At 37.7% G+C, this 14,978-nt stretch overlaps 1 protein-coding gene across 6 annotated transcripts in view; it reads right to left on the reverse strand.

Annotated features, from left to right (window-relative positions):
* The window catches only part of KIAA0895 (KIAA0895 ortholog), a 64,742-nt gene that overhangs the window by 42,031 nt on the left and 7,733 nt on the right, over window positions 1-14,978 (reverse strand). For 2 of the 6 annotated variants that reach the window (XM_034670499.1, XM_011224207.3), the window contains exon 1: window positions 9,694-10,062. The exons of 1 other annotated variant lie outside the window; for it this stretch is intronic. In XM_034670499.1, the coding sequence (XP_034526390.1) occupies window positions 9,694-9,718 (25 nt within the window). In that variant the 5' untranslated portion in view covers window positions 9,719-10,062. Of the gene's footprint in view, window positions 1-9,693; window positions 10,064-14,978 lie in introns of those variants that run through there. 3 more of the 6 variants (XM_034670488.1, XM_019799058.2, XM_034670504.1) reach the window with 3 other exon arrangements.

The raw sequence follows: 14,978 nt of genomic DNA on the forward strand, positions 1-14,978 counted from the left end.
TAAAAAATATGTTACTAAACTTTGGTTACGCTAGACAATGTCACTTCTATACAGCATATATATGCTAAATTATCTATAAAAATCCTCAGCTTCAAACTAGATGATCAAAGTTTAATATCAACGTGAGATAACACACATAAATAATTTGTATAGTCAGCTCTACCAAAGAATATGATTTCACAGAAAGGATATAATTTTCAATAGTATCACCAACATCAAAGTAAAATTCAAGGTATTTTCAAAACCTACACAATCTTTTTTTTTTTTTTTTTTTTAAAATTTTATTTATTTATTTGACAGAGATAGAGACAGCCAGCGAGAGAGGGAACACAAGCAGGGGGAGTGGGAGAGGAAGAAGCAGGCTCATAGCAGAGGAGCCTGATGTGGGGCTCGATCCCATAACGCTGGAATCACGCCCTGAGCCGAAGGCAGACGCTTAACCGCTGTGCCACCCAGGCGCCCCCAAAACCTACACAATCTTGAAATTGGATTCTATAAATAAAGATAGCCATTAGTAAAAGAAGGACACTGCCTTATTTATCTCAAAAAAAATTTTTTTAATTAAATAATTGATATGTGTACGTTAAAGCATGTTTTAGTAATGTCACTCGATTGGTTGATTTTCTTAATTCTAGGCTACAGGTTAATATGAAAGAAAATTAAGATTTTTTTCTTGCCAAGGCTGAAAAAAATTATAATTACTATTACATGGACATTAGTATATCACATGGTAAACGAAGGAGAGGTCAACTTTGCCTCTAGATTTCACAAGTGCTTTAAAGAGGTACGAATCACTTGATGTACTAATGTTCATGCACTTCAAAACTGTGTTGACCTGCATTCTTTCATTCCACAGATACATGGAGTACTACTAATTAGGTACATGGCTATGAGAAACATCTTTATAAATCCACTGTTCCTGCCTTCAACCAGCTTCTAATCTGGCTCTGAAGGCAAGGCTGTCCTATGAAGATTTGAATAATTATACAAGGTAGTGTAAGTTTAAATGTGAAAAACAGAAAATACAGACAATAACCTAGAAATCAAAGAAGGAAGAAAGCAATGTGAAGGGAAACAGATGAGATTACACCTAGACCCTTAAGAACTTTCAGATTTAATTCTAAACCGACAAAGTAAGTTTGTCTTAAGTCCTCCTTATCAAAACTAGATTCCAGGCCAACTCTTATCTATAAATCTGACCTCTGGCCAAGACTGCTTATAAACCTTTCCTAAGTACTTTCTACAAATGACGGGACATGTAATTCTCTCAACCAGTTCTCTTTTCCAAGTCTCATGGACCCTTATGCCTCTAGCTCCCAACCTTTGGCTCCTACTATGGAAACATTTTCTTTTTTTTTTTTTTTGAAATTATAATTTTTATTTTGCTATATTAGTCACCATACAGTACATCTCCAGTTTTTGATGCAATGTTCCATGATTCATTATTTGCACATAACACCCAGTGCACCATGCAATATGTGCCCTCCTTAATACCCATCACCGGCCTATCCCAATCCCCCATCCCCCTCCCCTCTGAAGCCCTCAGTTTGTTTCCCAGAGTCCACCGTCTCTCATGGTTCATTCCCCCTTCTGTTTACCCCCCCCCTTCATTCTTCCCTTCCTTCTTATGGAAACATTTTCAATGCTAGCCAACTTGGATAGATGCCTGTCTTGCCAAGAAACACAATTTAATTTCTTTCCTTTTTTTGAAAACTTTATCCACATACAACTGTCACTCATTTAAGATTAGACATTCAGGAATCCTTTCTATAATAAGCAGTAATAAATAATAATAATGACAGCATTTGTTGACATATTCATGTGAGTTTAGGATTCCACAGAAAACTGTACATGTTCTATCACTTAACTCTCAGAAATGTTAAATAATTTGCTCAAGGTTATATGACAATAAAGTAATAAACTGCAAACTGATTTGAATGTGGGTGTATGTGATTACAGATCCATACTTGTTGTGTTACGCATGGCCATTCATTCAACTATCAGCAGATATTCAATGTTAAGTCTGCTATATGCACAGCACTGCACCTTTTCTTCCTCTGTACAGAACATGGACCCTAATAAGACATGGTAATCTGAATAACTGATGTACTAATAAGATAGGTACCAGAACTGGGTTTTATTCATTTCTTCCAACATCTAACATGGATCTGCTAAACATTCAATAAATGTACACTGAATGAGTGAATGAATGGCAGGATCCTAAACATGTCACTCTCCAACCATTCTAAATAAACAGGTATCTAGTTCTGGGACCATTCTACAGTTCTAGGAGATCACTGCAAAAGTGAAAATATAACAGGGAAAAACCCTGAGTCAATGGTTCTCAACCGGAGGCAGTTGTGCCCCCCCCCCCAGGGGACATATGGCAATGTCTGGAGACATTCTGGTTGTCACAACAAGGGAGGGGTGCTCCTGGCATCTTGTGGGTAGAGGCCAAGGATGATGCTAAACACCCTGCAATGCACAGGGCAGACTTCTATAACAAAAATATCCATCCTAAAATAGTGCTCTGAGAAAGAGACCCTGCCCTAAACGTAATTTTCAAAGCTTAGAAGTCATAGGGTTTAGGGTAAAGACCTGGTAAAGTACCAGATCAAAACTGGATAATAATGCAAATATGTAAGGTACTTAAAAGTCCTTCCAGTTAACATCTTCTAGGCCAACACGTTATATTTGAATTCTGGTGTCTTAAAGATAACATAAAAGCATAAATTTGCAGGGGCTAAATGTCTACTACATGTACAAGCTGAGAGGTAGGAGCTAGACTGCACAAGGTCATGTTGAAGGTTGACTGCACAAAGAAGCCATTCAATAAATGGAAAAAAACAGCCAAAAATAAACAGAGCAAACAAAACTTTCATTATAGGCTGTAGGTCTCAGTTCCTCAGAGGTTTCAGATTTAAGTGTTACCAAATGATAGTCCACCTTGGGCAGGCTGGGCAAACAGGCTAAGAACAGCAGAACCCAGTCTGTAGCCCAATGCCCATAAACAATGTCAGTTTCCCTAAAAAGATACAACTTCACAAGATGAGAGGTAATTAGGAAAGGAAGACTGAAATGAACACTGAAAGGGAAAGAACAAGAAAACTGAGATAAGAAGAAGGGTATCAAACTTAGAAAAGTCAGGTGAGGAGTAGGCACAGCCAGGAAGGTAAAGGGAGGTAATCAGGTTTTCTCATTTGGTCTTCATAATAAAAAGGCAGAAAGTTAAACCAAATTAAAATCAGTGAATAAAACTACTATAAACAGTTCCTAATTTTGATGGCTTATTGGATGTATATTTTAATTTTTAAAAAAATGAATTTTCAGTGTAAAAATGCTTTCTTTGGTTCCTAAGACTTAGTGGCTCTATGACTACAGAGCTGAACTCAGCAGTTCTTTTGTTTTGTCATAAAGCATCAGTGACCTCTAAATTCAGAATTTTGTTTCATCTCAAACAACCTATACACTTCGGGATACTTAACAAAAAACCTAAGCCATCTGCCAAATCCCTCAATGGGGGATGGGAGAGAGGTGACAGTGTGTGTAGGACAGAACCCTTTCCCCCCAGGAGTCATAGCATTTCAGCTCACTTGCTAATTATCTACCTGAGAGGTTTACCATCAGTCCTTTTTAAGCTCCATCTGCTGATCAGTAAGGTTTGGGAGTGCCAATGGTGTATTTATTTAATAAAACACCAATCCTGCCAAATGCTGATCTCCCATGAAGTTCATAAAAGTGGGACAGGTGATCAAATAACTCATACAAGATGAACATAAATTAATTTATCAGAGTCACACTGATCTTATTTCAGTTGCTTTAAAATGTACTATTAGAGAACCTAAAGGTTGTTTTTGTAATTTTAACTAATAATGTCTACTTTAAGAAAAAATGACTTTTAAACTTGTGTAAAAACATAATAAAAGGCCAATAAGATTTCATTGAAGAACATCCTATTCTTTTTCCTAAAAAACCAAAGCTTGTTAAAAGCATATGCAGGCTTCCTTGGGGGGAAATGTACTCATTTTCTCTCAGAAAAGTAACAAGGTAATCAATCCTACTTTCTTATATTAAAAGTCACTACGTAATATGACATTTTAGCCATCAGCAATCTACTTCATTACAACCTTAAACAAAAATAATTTGTTGATAAAAGAAATCATTCACCTCAACCTGATTACCTCATCGAAGGAAAAAGAGGAAATAATATTACATTAAAATTGATATTCAGTATATTCACCTATTTGTGAATATACTGAAATTACCAACACAATGAAAGCTTAATTTGTATCTAGAACAGGAGAAAAGGATACCAGTATTCCTGGCTTCTATTCCCAGTTCTTTCAATGACCTCTCTGTAATATTAGCCTAATCATTAAACCCATCAGTGCCTCATGTTCCACATCTAAAGCAATGGGAAAGAGGGACTCACTAAACTTTGTTTTTCACAACTGTGAAGAAGTGAGGTTTCAGAGTAATTATGAGGTCCCTGGCTGAAAGGAAGATTAGATCACCAGAAACAAAGCCTGGTGGAAAATACCATTCAACCAATTTTGACCCACGAAATGACAATTTTGTACAGTTCACTAATACTGATGAAACTTGAGAACCTGGCATAATTTTACGTAACAAGATGACAGGTTGCTTGATTACAAACAGAAGAAAAGGCAAAACAAAACAATATAGTCCCTGAAAAAAATTAACACTTTAATTTTATCAAGTACTTCTTCATCACTTAAAACTCAAATGATATGACATGAACAGCAGAAAAAATGAATAAATTGTGGTAATTTGTATACCAGAACACTATATTGCACTGAACAGCAGCTGAGGCTGCAAGCAACAATACAGATGAATCTTACAGATAATACTGTGCAAACGAAGCCAGATCAAAAGAGTACATACTGTATAATTTCATTTTTACGTAGTTCAGAAATAGGCAAAACTAATTTATGGTATTAGAAATCACAATAATGGTTACCACTGAGGGATGGGTTACAACCTAGAAAGAGGCACCAGGGTACTGGGTGCTAGAAGTGTTCTGTATCTTCTTCTAGACAGTGGTTACATATGCACAAATTCATTGGATTACACATTTAAGACTTATGAACTTTACTGAGTGTAAGTTACACCTTAATCTTTTAAATGGTATATGAAAAAAATCAGTATCTTTAAAACATTTACTGTCCAATTTGTCTGCATTATAACAGATACTCTACTAATATTAGTATCTCTAAATTCAACACAACCCAATATAGTTTCTCAATTGTTAAGTTAAAAGAGACAGAGAGAGATGAAAAGGCACTGCTCATGTCATTCAGGAACTGAGAAAGTCAACTTTACTTCAGGATTCCCAAAATGTCAAACTCCCAGTTAGGAGCACTTCAGTGTTACTCAACTAGTAACAATGGTTCTTTATAATGTGACACTGTCATTTTTTGGTCAGAAACTGTTGTGTGTTATTATTTTACAGTTTGAAATATGCAGGGTATTCTAGAACACCTGTGGCAAAAAAAAAAAAAAAAAAACCAAACCACTTTAAACACTATCTGAAATAACAATGAACATGCCAGAAAACTTCCCCATGGCTTTCCACTTAGGATGGAGACAAAACTCCTACCCATGGCATGTGAAGTCACTCATGATCAGGTCACTCTGCCTCTCTGGCCTCCTTGCACCATGTTCCCCTTAATCAGTCCACTCTAGTAGCTTCCTTTCATTCTGTTAATCCCTCACACTCATCATTCTCTCCCCAGACACAGCACCTCTTCATACACTGTTCCCTAGGTTTGGAGAGCCCTTCCTCCCCTGTGTTACATTAATTCTCACTCACCCTTCAGTTCAAATATCACTTATTCAGGACACCTTTCCCAGAAGGTTCTTTGAAGCACCTGTCATGGTCCCAGTTTTACATTTGTTTGTATGATGGCCTCCTCCAATACTGAAATTGTTAAGTCTCATTATGGCATACACTTGTTTGTTTTGGCTCACTCACTGTCTTGCTTATAAAGGATGACCAGAGACGTAGCCAAGGGAAGATAATATTTGAGAGGAAGGAAAGGATACAGGATTTGAATGCCTGAAGGTTGAGAAAAAGAATCACACCAAGATGGCATTTAAAAAAAAAAAATGAAACAGTGATGTTGGAGAAAAGTTTTAATGGCAGGCGCCTACTGGTGTAAGACAAACAGGAGCTATGGGGCTAAGTAGATTCATCCCATATGGCCAAACAGTGGCCTTAAGATGACGCTTGTCTCCAGTATTTTTAAACATTCACTTTTGTTACAAAGGAGCTTCATTTCCAGATGACTCATTAATCATTTATCATTAATTACTTATATCCCATACAAAATAAGGGCAGTAGGAAATCAGAGTACCATAATCATATATGGCTTCTGACAGCTTTTTGTTACTCATTGAATGAGCCAGATGTCTTCTATCTTGAAAATTTTATAATCAAGTAAAGTATGATTTTTCCAGGCAAAACTTATTTATAGCTTGCTTGTGATAAAAACTTAAAAAGCAGGGGCGCCTGGGTGGCACAGCGGTTAAGCGTCTGCCTTCGGCTCAGGGCGTGATCCCAGCGTTATGGGATCGAGCCCCACATCAGGCTCTTCCGCTATGAGCCTGCTTCTTCCTCTCCCACTCCCCTGCTGTGTTCCCTCTCTCACTGGCTGTCTCTATCTCTGTCGAATGAATAAATAAATAAAATCTTTAAAAAAAAAAAAAAAAAAATTTTAAAAAAAAAAAAAAAAAAAAAAACTTAAAAAGCAACACCTTGAGTAAACTATCACCTAATATACCACTGATGTTAAATGAGATCTTCATGTTGAACTTTGTGGCTTAAATCAACATATAGTCATTGTAATTTAGTTCTGCCTTTCCTAGTTGTTAAAAACCTGGGCTTTGGAATGGAACTTTTGCAATCTGAATCTTGGCTGTTTATTAGTAGCTGTGACCTTGACAAAGTTAACTTCTTTGGGCTGTAGTTTCCTTATTTGTAAATGGGGTAATACTACTACATATTTCATAGTATTGGTGTGAAGATTAAAAATGGTAATGTATGTGAAGTGCTAAGAACAGTGCCAGCCTGTAGTATTCAATATTATATTTAGCTCCTACAGAAATACTCCATGCGATAACATAAACGGGAAAATATTTAGAATCATTACATTTGGACTTCCAAGGTAAATTTTACAGTAAGTAATTACTTCTATATTCTAGAATCAACATTTTAGTAGCTTTAGTCTAATAATCTAGCTTTAAAAAGCTTTGAGAAGGCAAACACTTTTCTGATTTGGTTCCATTTCAAACAGCATACGTAGCATAGACATCTTACTTCACTTCCCCAGTCAGCAGTTCTACCAGGACATTATATTCAGAATATATTAAATTTTGACTAATAAGTCAAAAGTAAGATATTATATAGGAAGAGATTTCAGAAATATTTAACTAATTGCTTCACTCCTGAGATTAAAAACCACAAGAACATGGGCTTCTTAGGTATCAATGAGTAGTGAGAGGATAGCAAGGGAAAAGGTGGGCATGTTTTCAGCTATACTCTCTTCATAAAGTTTCTAGCTGTCCAAATTGGGCTATGATGTTAGTGAAACTGCTTGTCATAGGGTTCTGAAACTACCATTTTAACTAGTCCAGTACTATACACAGACATAAACTATTTTGAAAAACCATTTGGTCAATTATTTTTAAAGGGGTTGTAAATTTAAGGCTCTAAATGCTGCAAGTGGCTGCTTTAATTCTTACTGAACTACAGAAATTCACTGCGAAATTATCTATCTCAGGGTATGCAACATGCAGAGTTGGGAGTAATTTTTGCCGCTAAATTACAGAAACGGAGTCGAGACAAGAGGAATGAGTCTACTATTTCATAAAGCACCTCTTCTTAAACTTCCAACTCCACCTACTGAAAAGCAGGAGATCCACTTTCTATTGCTGACTGGTTGGTCAGAATACCCACTTTTTAATACTGTTATTATCATAATCATATTCTCTCTCTACAATGACTGTTTTTGTTTTGGGGAAATTATTTTATTTCTAAATCGTTGTCTAAAAACCTTCACTTTGACGGAATAAAACTATATTTTCCTCCAAGGCAGTGGTTTCCAAATGGGGAGGGGAGTAATTTTGCTCTCCAGGGAACACTTGACAATATCTGGTGACATTTTTGGTCGTCACAACTGTGTGTGTGGGCGGGGGGGGGCGGGCTCCTGGTATCTAGTGAGTAGAGGCCAGGGATACTGTGTTTGTTTTGTTTTTTTTTTAAAGATTTTATTTATTTGACAGAGAGAGACACAGAAAGAGAGGGAAACCAAGCAGGGAGAGTGGGGAAGGGAGAAGCAGACTCCTCACTGTGCAGGGAGTCTGATGTGGGACTCAACCCCAGGACCCTGGGATCACGACCTGAGCGGAAGGCACACGCTTAATGACTGAGCCACCCAGGTGCCCAGGGATACTGTTAAACATTCTACAATGCATAGGACAGCCCTCCACAACAAAGGATTATCCATTAATTCAATGTTAATAGTGCCAAAGCTGAGAGACCCTGCTCCAAAACAAAAAGAAGGTGTGGCATTTTTAAGTAACTTTCAAATTTTTCATTGTAATTTAAGGTGAAAAAATAGTCTACATCAAATTACATTTTAAAAAACTCTAATGCTAATTTGCTTCTTAGATCTTAGATCCTATGCTTCTTGTCAACATAAATAAAGATGAGATAAAGTACAAAATCAGCTCCCTATTTTAAAAAAACGGAACATGAAATAAAACACCATAAAATTAAGACCACAAGTATTCTCATTGGAAAGGAATTCAGTTTTCGAATTTAAAAACTGATAGAAAAAAATTGGTCTGTTTGGTATTGCAATGCCTGATAGTAAAAAATTCTGGCCTTTTTTTGACACTAGCTTGAGGATTAGGCATTTCCCTTCACTCTGTTGTTCTTCGTCATGATAGTGGACTACCACGAACCCTGTCTTGCGGAAATGTTATACAGAATTAAATGCCGGGATAAGGGTCAAGAAAAGCCTTCTAATACGTAAGATAGTATTTAAATGGTTAACATCCACTTTTTTTTTTTTTTTAAATAAAAGGCAAGTAAACTTTCTGACCTGGGGTCTGAACACCCATTTCTTCAGGTTGGTATAATACATACTATAGAGCAACCTACTAATAATATCAACTCAAAACGTTCTCACTGACTTAAGAACTAAAGCATAGAGAGAAATGAGCGCTGCGTAAACACATACAGGAATGTGTTCTTTTGCTTAGCTCTGATTTTTCTGAACATTCTAGAATATTAGACGCCAGTACCCTACAATACCTAATAGGCTTTGAAATGAAATGTTTAGATAGCACATTTGTAGGGCCAGTAATGTGTATATCGTAATTTACTTCCCTAGATTCCACGGCACGTGCTTACTGATAATAAGCGACAAAAAGAAAAGGGACCGTTTTTCTGTCTTCCCTCCCCGGATTTTCCCTGAGCACCTCCAGCACGCCGCGCACTGTTCCCGGAGCCGGGTTGAGCGCCCGCGCCCCGCGCGGAGCCCACGTCCTACCGTTACCTCGGCCTCCGGGCGGTTGCGGCCCGAGTCACCCCACGCCCGCCGCCAGCGGCCGGGAGGACGCTGGCCGCCCCTGCCGGCCCAAGGGCCAGCCCTTCCCGGCACTCACCCGTCACGCGAATGGACTCCAGCATCGTCCCGCCGAGGCCGCGGGGGGCTGGTTGGCTCCACGGGCGCGGGGGGCGAGGGCCAGAGGGAACCGGCCGGACCGCCTCTAGCTTCTGGCCCGGGCCTCAGAGGTGGGTCGCGGCGGCAGGCTGCTCTCCGCGACCTGGGGCAGGATAAAGCGGATAAGGACAGACGAGGAACGTTCGGACACGGCTGTGAGAAGCGCTCCCTCCAGCCCGCAGGTGCCGGAAGGTACACACGGAATCTCTACAGTGGGCAGCTGCGCTAAGAACCCGCCGCTGTGACGTTGCCGCTCCCCCGTTGCTAGGAAACGCTCCTCGCCTTCGGCGCGCTCTGCGCTTCACAGAGCCTGCGCGCCGCTTGGGGCGCTAGCGCGCCAGCGGCCAGGCTCGAAAAGAAGTGAGAGAAGGGAGGAAAACTACAACTCCCGGCGTGCACAGCGTAGCCCCATGCCTCCAGGATCTGTGTGGGCTGGGCCCGGGGAGAGGCTTGGGTCTCCCGCTACTGGTATACCCGCAATTTGTTCTGATTTTTCCTGTAGACGTTTGTGTCAAGAGGGCTTAACACTGCGGTAGCTTCACGAGAGATGGTGTGACATGACAGCTCTAGCTGTATATTGCAAAGCCAATCTCCTCTGTTCTTTAGTTTAAAGGTTAGAAAAAGCCAAAACAACTTTAGGTTGAAAGGTGTTAATGAGCATCTTCATTATTTAAGGAAGCTCAAATACATTTATCAGTTGAGTATTCCAGCTTAATAGCCTTAATACTAAAATTCAAATTTTATTTTATTTAAGATTTTATTTATTTAGTTGAGAGAGAGAATGTGAGAGGGCACAGAGGGAAAATGAGAGGGAGAAGCAGGCTCCCCGCTGAGCAGGCTTGATCCCAGGACTCTGGGATCATGACCTGAGCAGAAGGCAGCGGCTTAACCTACTGAGCCACCCAGGTACCCGTAAAATACAAATTTTAATTTATGATTGTGCAATTGATATCGCTGGATGTTGTCTTCTGTTTGTCATTCCATGGAAAATGTAGAGACTATATCATTCAACATTTTTTGAGAACCTGATGTGTGCAAGGGTTTGAGACAGGCCTGGAGGACATAAGGTAAATGAACTAAGTCTCCCCGAGCTTACAGTTTAGGATGAGCTCATTAGATAGTGTTGGCACTGTCAAATTTCTGAGCCACATTTTCTCTTTACCATTCCTCAAGGTTGAGACAGGAACAGAAATCATTGAAATATGTTTTCAAACTCAGGAACAAAAGTTATGTTAACATAATCTAGGAATGACAGAAAATGTGTGAGAATTTGTAACTTTTTGATCAGTTAGGAGGGAACAGTGGAACTTTAACTATCACAAATAGTGATAACGTTACATCATATTCTGTCTGAAAATCCCGTGAATACTTTCTTCAAAATATATCCAGAATCCAGCCACTTCTCACTATCACCACTGCCACCATTCTGGTTCAAGCCACCACCATCTCTTGTTGGATTATAGCTATAGCCTAAATGATCTCCATATTTCCACCCTTACCCTCTTCACTTTATTCTCAAAATTCAGTGGCCAGTGTGATCCTGTTAAAAAGTCAGATGCCATTCTTCTATGCAAAACACTTCAATGGCTTCCCTTCTTACCTATGAGGTCCTTTATGACCTAGCCTCCTGTCATCTCTTTGATCTCATTTCCCCCCACTCTCTGCCTTGGTCTCTTCCAGACACATTGGCCTCCTTGATATTTCCCAACTATGCCAAGCACTGTTTCACCTCAAGGCCTTTGTAATTTGGGATTTCCCCTGCCTGGAATGCTCTTCTCCCAGACAGCCAAAGGACTAGCTCCTTCACCTCTTTCAGGATTTAATCCAAACGTCACTTCTCAGTGAGACCTTTCCTGGCCACTCAATTTAAAATTCTACTTCTTTCTCAGATTTCCTACCCTACTTCTCTGTTTCACTTTTTCCCCTTAGTACTGAACACTAATTTAGCAAATATTTTACTGATTTATCTTGTCTCCATCCTTAGGATAAAATTTCTATAAGTAAAGTGATTTTTGCTTGTTCACTGCTATATTCCCAACATCTAGAATAGTGCCTGGCACACAGTAGGTACTCAATAAATATTTGTAAATTAATAAGTAGACAATAGAAAGTATGCATTTTCAATGATAACTCAAAGAAAATAGAATGGTATAAAATGGCCATGTAAAGACGGACTCTTCAGGTTAGAGCACTTGATATAGTTTTGAGCCATGAATCCTTGCATTCATAAAGGCAGTTATTCCTGCAACATATGTCTTAAGGAAAATAAAAGGCTATAAATGAGCCTTACACACCTATCTTCCTTATGTAACTAAAACTCTGAAAACTGCTTTCCAAGTTTGTTATAAAAATGCATCTATTACCACTGCAAATTTCCAGGTTTTAAAGTCACTGCAATTTAAGAATTGTTATTTCTCAAAAAAAAAAAGACTCCTAAAAGATATTTCCAAATCATATATTCAGCATTTATGTAAAGAACTTATTCTGAATGCTTTTATTAAAGCATATTTAATCATATTTTCCACTTTCATTATATTCCGAAGAAATCAAAATTATTTATTTACATATAAGGCATTGGGCTTAGTGCTTTTAGAGTACATTATAAAACATGTTAATTATCCTCAGAAACTTACTGACTAGTTAGGAAAGTGTTTATACACACATACACACACACTAAAGTCAGAAAAGGATGTGCCCTAAAGGTATACCTCCCTCTTCAACAGTCCATTAAACTTAAGAATTCAAAAATAAACAATTTGATGCCCCTGTAGTTAGATGCACCTAGAACATTATTTCATTCTTGACTTGTAAAATTATTTTTATGGTCACCCTACCAATATTTCCATATGGATAATTTTCATTTCTAAATATCTTTAGTGATAAGTGCTTTTAAAGGTGCATATCAATTTAATCAAAGCAATTTGAAAAGGTATTCTTTGTGTACTATTAGGCATTGAAGTACTCTTGCTAACAAATTTGGGAATACAAAGAATTTATCTAATTTCTGACAAAACTAGTACTGTTCTCAGCTCGCTTTACCATTCCTGCCTATGCAATTATTCATCCTCATCAAGCTTCGTACATCTGCTTTGTTATTGATTGGTGCTATGCCTGCTCAGTATTTCCATTGGGCACAGCATCTGCAGCTGTCCACTTGGCTGCCTTTGAGTCAGCATTGTTTTTACATTTCCGCCAGAACAATGAACAATTCCATCTTTCTGAGAAACTTTTCTTTATATCCGTTTCTATATAAACCATTAATATTGAGACAAAAGAATTGATGTGATTCTCAATTACTACTCCATTTTCAAAGCACTGATTGTAAAATAAAGTTAAGAATTTATTAAAACTGCCTTTAATAATTTATGTTTATCTTTAAGGATGCACCTCCCCTCTTTTTAAAGTTTTACTAAACTTAGGTTTTCCAACAGTAGCTAAGGATGTCATTGTAGTTATCCTACTATAACGTTATATTTCATTTTACTTTTATAGTCATTTTTACATACACTACCAACATTATATTGTGGATCATTTTGATTACTGAATATCTTTAATGATGACTTCCATTCAATTTTAAATATGAAAGATGATAGAAAAATAGGAATTTTGATAGAAATTCTTTTTTGTGTGGTGGGATTTTTATGTTATGGAAAAAGAGCTTATATTTTTCTTATTTGCTCAGTAACTTTTGTTTAACTCATATGTTAATCTGTATATTTCATGTACATGCTACATAGTAAACTATTCATAATCCATGGAGTTTCTGAAAAAAAGTCAAAACATCTCTGTAATAAGAGGGGATCATTTTTGTTGTTGTTTTAGAAAACAGATCAACAATCTCCTTTGTAAAGACTTAAACACATTTGATCATTTACTTTGAATGGGGGAATTGTGTAATAAAGACTAAGAAAAAGGAAGAAAGATATGGGGAAGACTGGAGAAGGCTGCTAATTAAGTATTGCTAGTGCTAGTGGAAAGACAAATAATTACAGTATTTCACATTCTATAGAAAAGGTTCATATTGTTAAGGGCTGGTCAAGTATACATCATGCTTGAAACTGAGAAAAAGTTTTATTTCTTAAGAAGTTATCTCAGTAACAAAGGAATTAGAGCATAAAAATAATATTTATTCATTTAAATTTTAGATAAGAATTTAAAAGAATAGGGGCAGGAGAAGGTTCTAGAATATAGTTTTGACTTTTCTTCCTGTTTATTGGAAGCAATTTATAACATTCTATGTCATTGAAAATACGAGTTGAGGAAAATTAATCTGCAGCAGTCTGTCATTATAAAAGAACAGAGGAACTCTAATTGCAACACCCCATTCTAACAAACATTAACAGAAGCCTCAGGACAAGCTGTAAACAATATTCCTTGACTCATAAAAGAGAAAAAAACCCAAGGAATAGTTGGTTTCTGTGCTTTTGAAAAAAAATTTTGAGTGACATTTGAATGCTTTCAGGATGTCTGTATTGAGAGAATGGAATGTTTTTAGTATGTCTTTTTCAGGAGAATGAAAAGCATTAAGTGGGAGACAAATCAAAGAATGCTTTGTGAAATCTCCTCTGCCTTTTCACCTCAGTGAAAATAGAACAGCACAGAAATCCTGAGAAACACTGATTTTTTTTTTGATAGGATATTTTGTTGTAAATGATTGAGGGAGGAAGGATATTTTTTAATCAGGCAAAAAAAAATTGCCTGTCTTAATTATATTTTGAAAAAAACAGGATGTGCATTAGTTTACTCCTTCCACAGATTTGTTAAGTGCCTCCTACATACAAGGCAAAAAGATGATGCAGAAGACATGATACCTACCCTCATAGTACAAACACACATACGTAAACGTGATGTACACACATCAACCAGTCTTCGAGTACATACACCAAGGATGCTGTGTTGAGAGTCCCAGTTCTCTTGGAACGTATGTTACAGTGGGAGCAACAAACAAGAATCAAGGTAACCAATGTATAATTACAGATACAGATAGGTGCTATGAAGTACAGTAAATCAGGGAAGCATGCTAGATGGTGACTTGTCATGGGCGGGGTCTGAAAAGGCCTCTTTAACAGACTTTGGAGCTGAGATCTGAAGGATAAGAGTCAGCCATAGTAAATTTGGAGGGGTGGGGGAGACAAGCATTCTAGGTGGAGGGGATTGTAAATGAAAACCCCTGAGATGGCAATGATCTTGACATGATCCTGGAACTACATGAAGGTCAGCATAATT

The sequence above is a fragment of the Ailuropoda melanoleuca genome, chromosome 1 (genome assembly GCF_002007445.2).
Source record: "Ailuropoda melanoleuca isolate Jingjing chromosome 1, ASM200744v2, whole genome shotgun sequence".
Taxonomy (NCBI): Eukaryota; Metazoa; Chordata; class Mammalia; order Carnivora; family Ursidae; genus Ailuropoda; species Ailuropoda melanoleuca.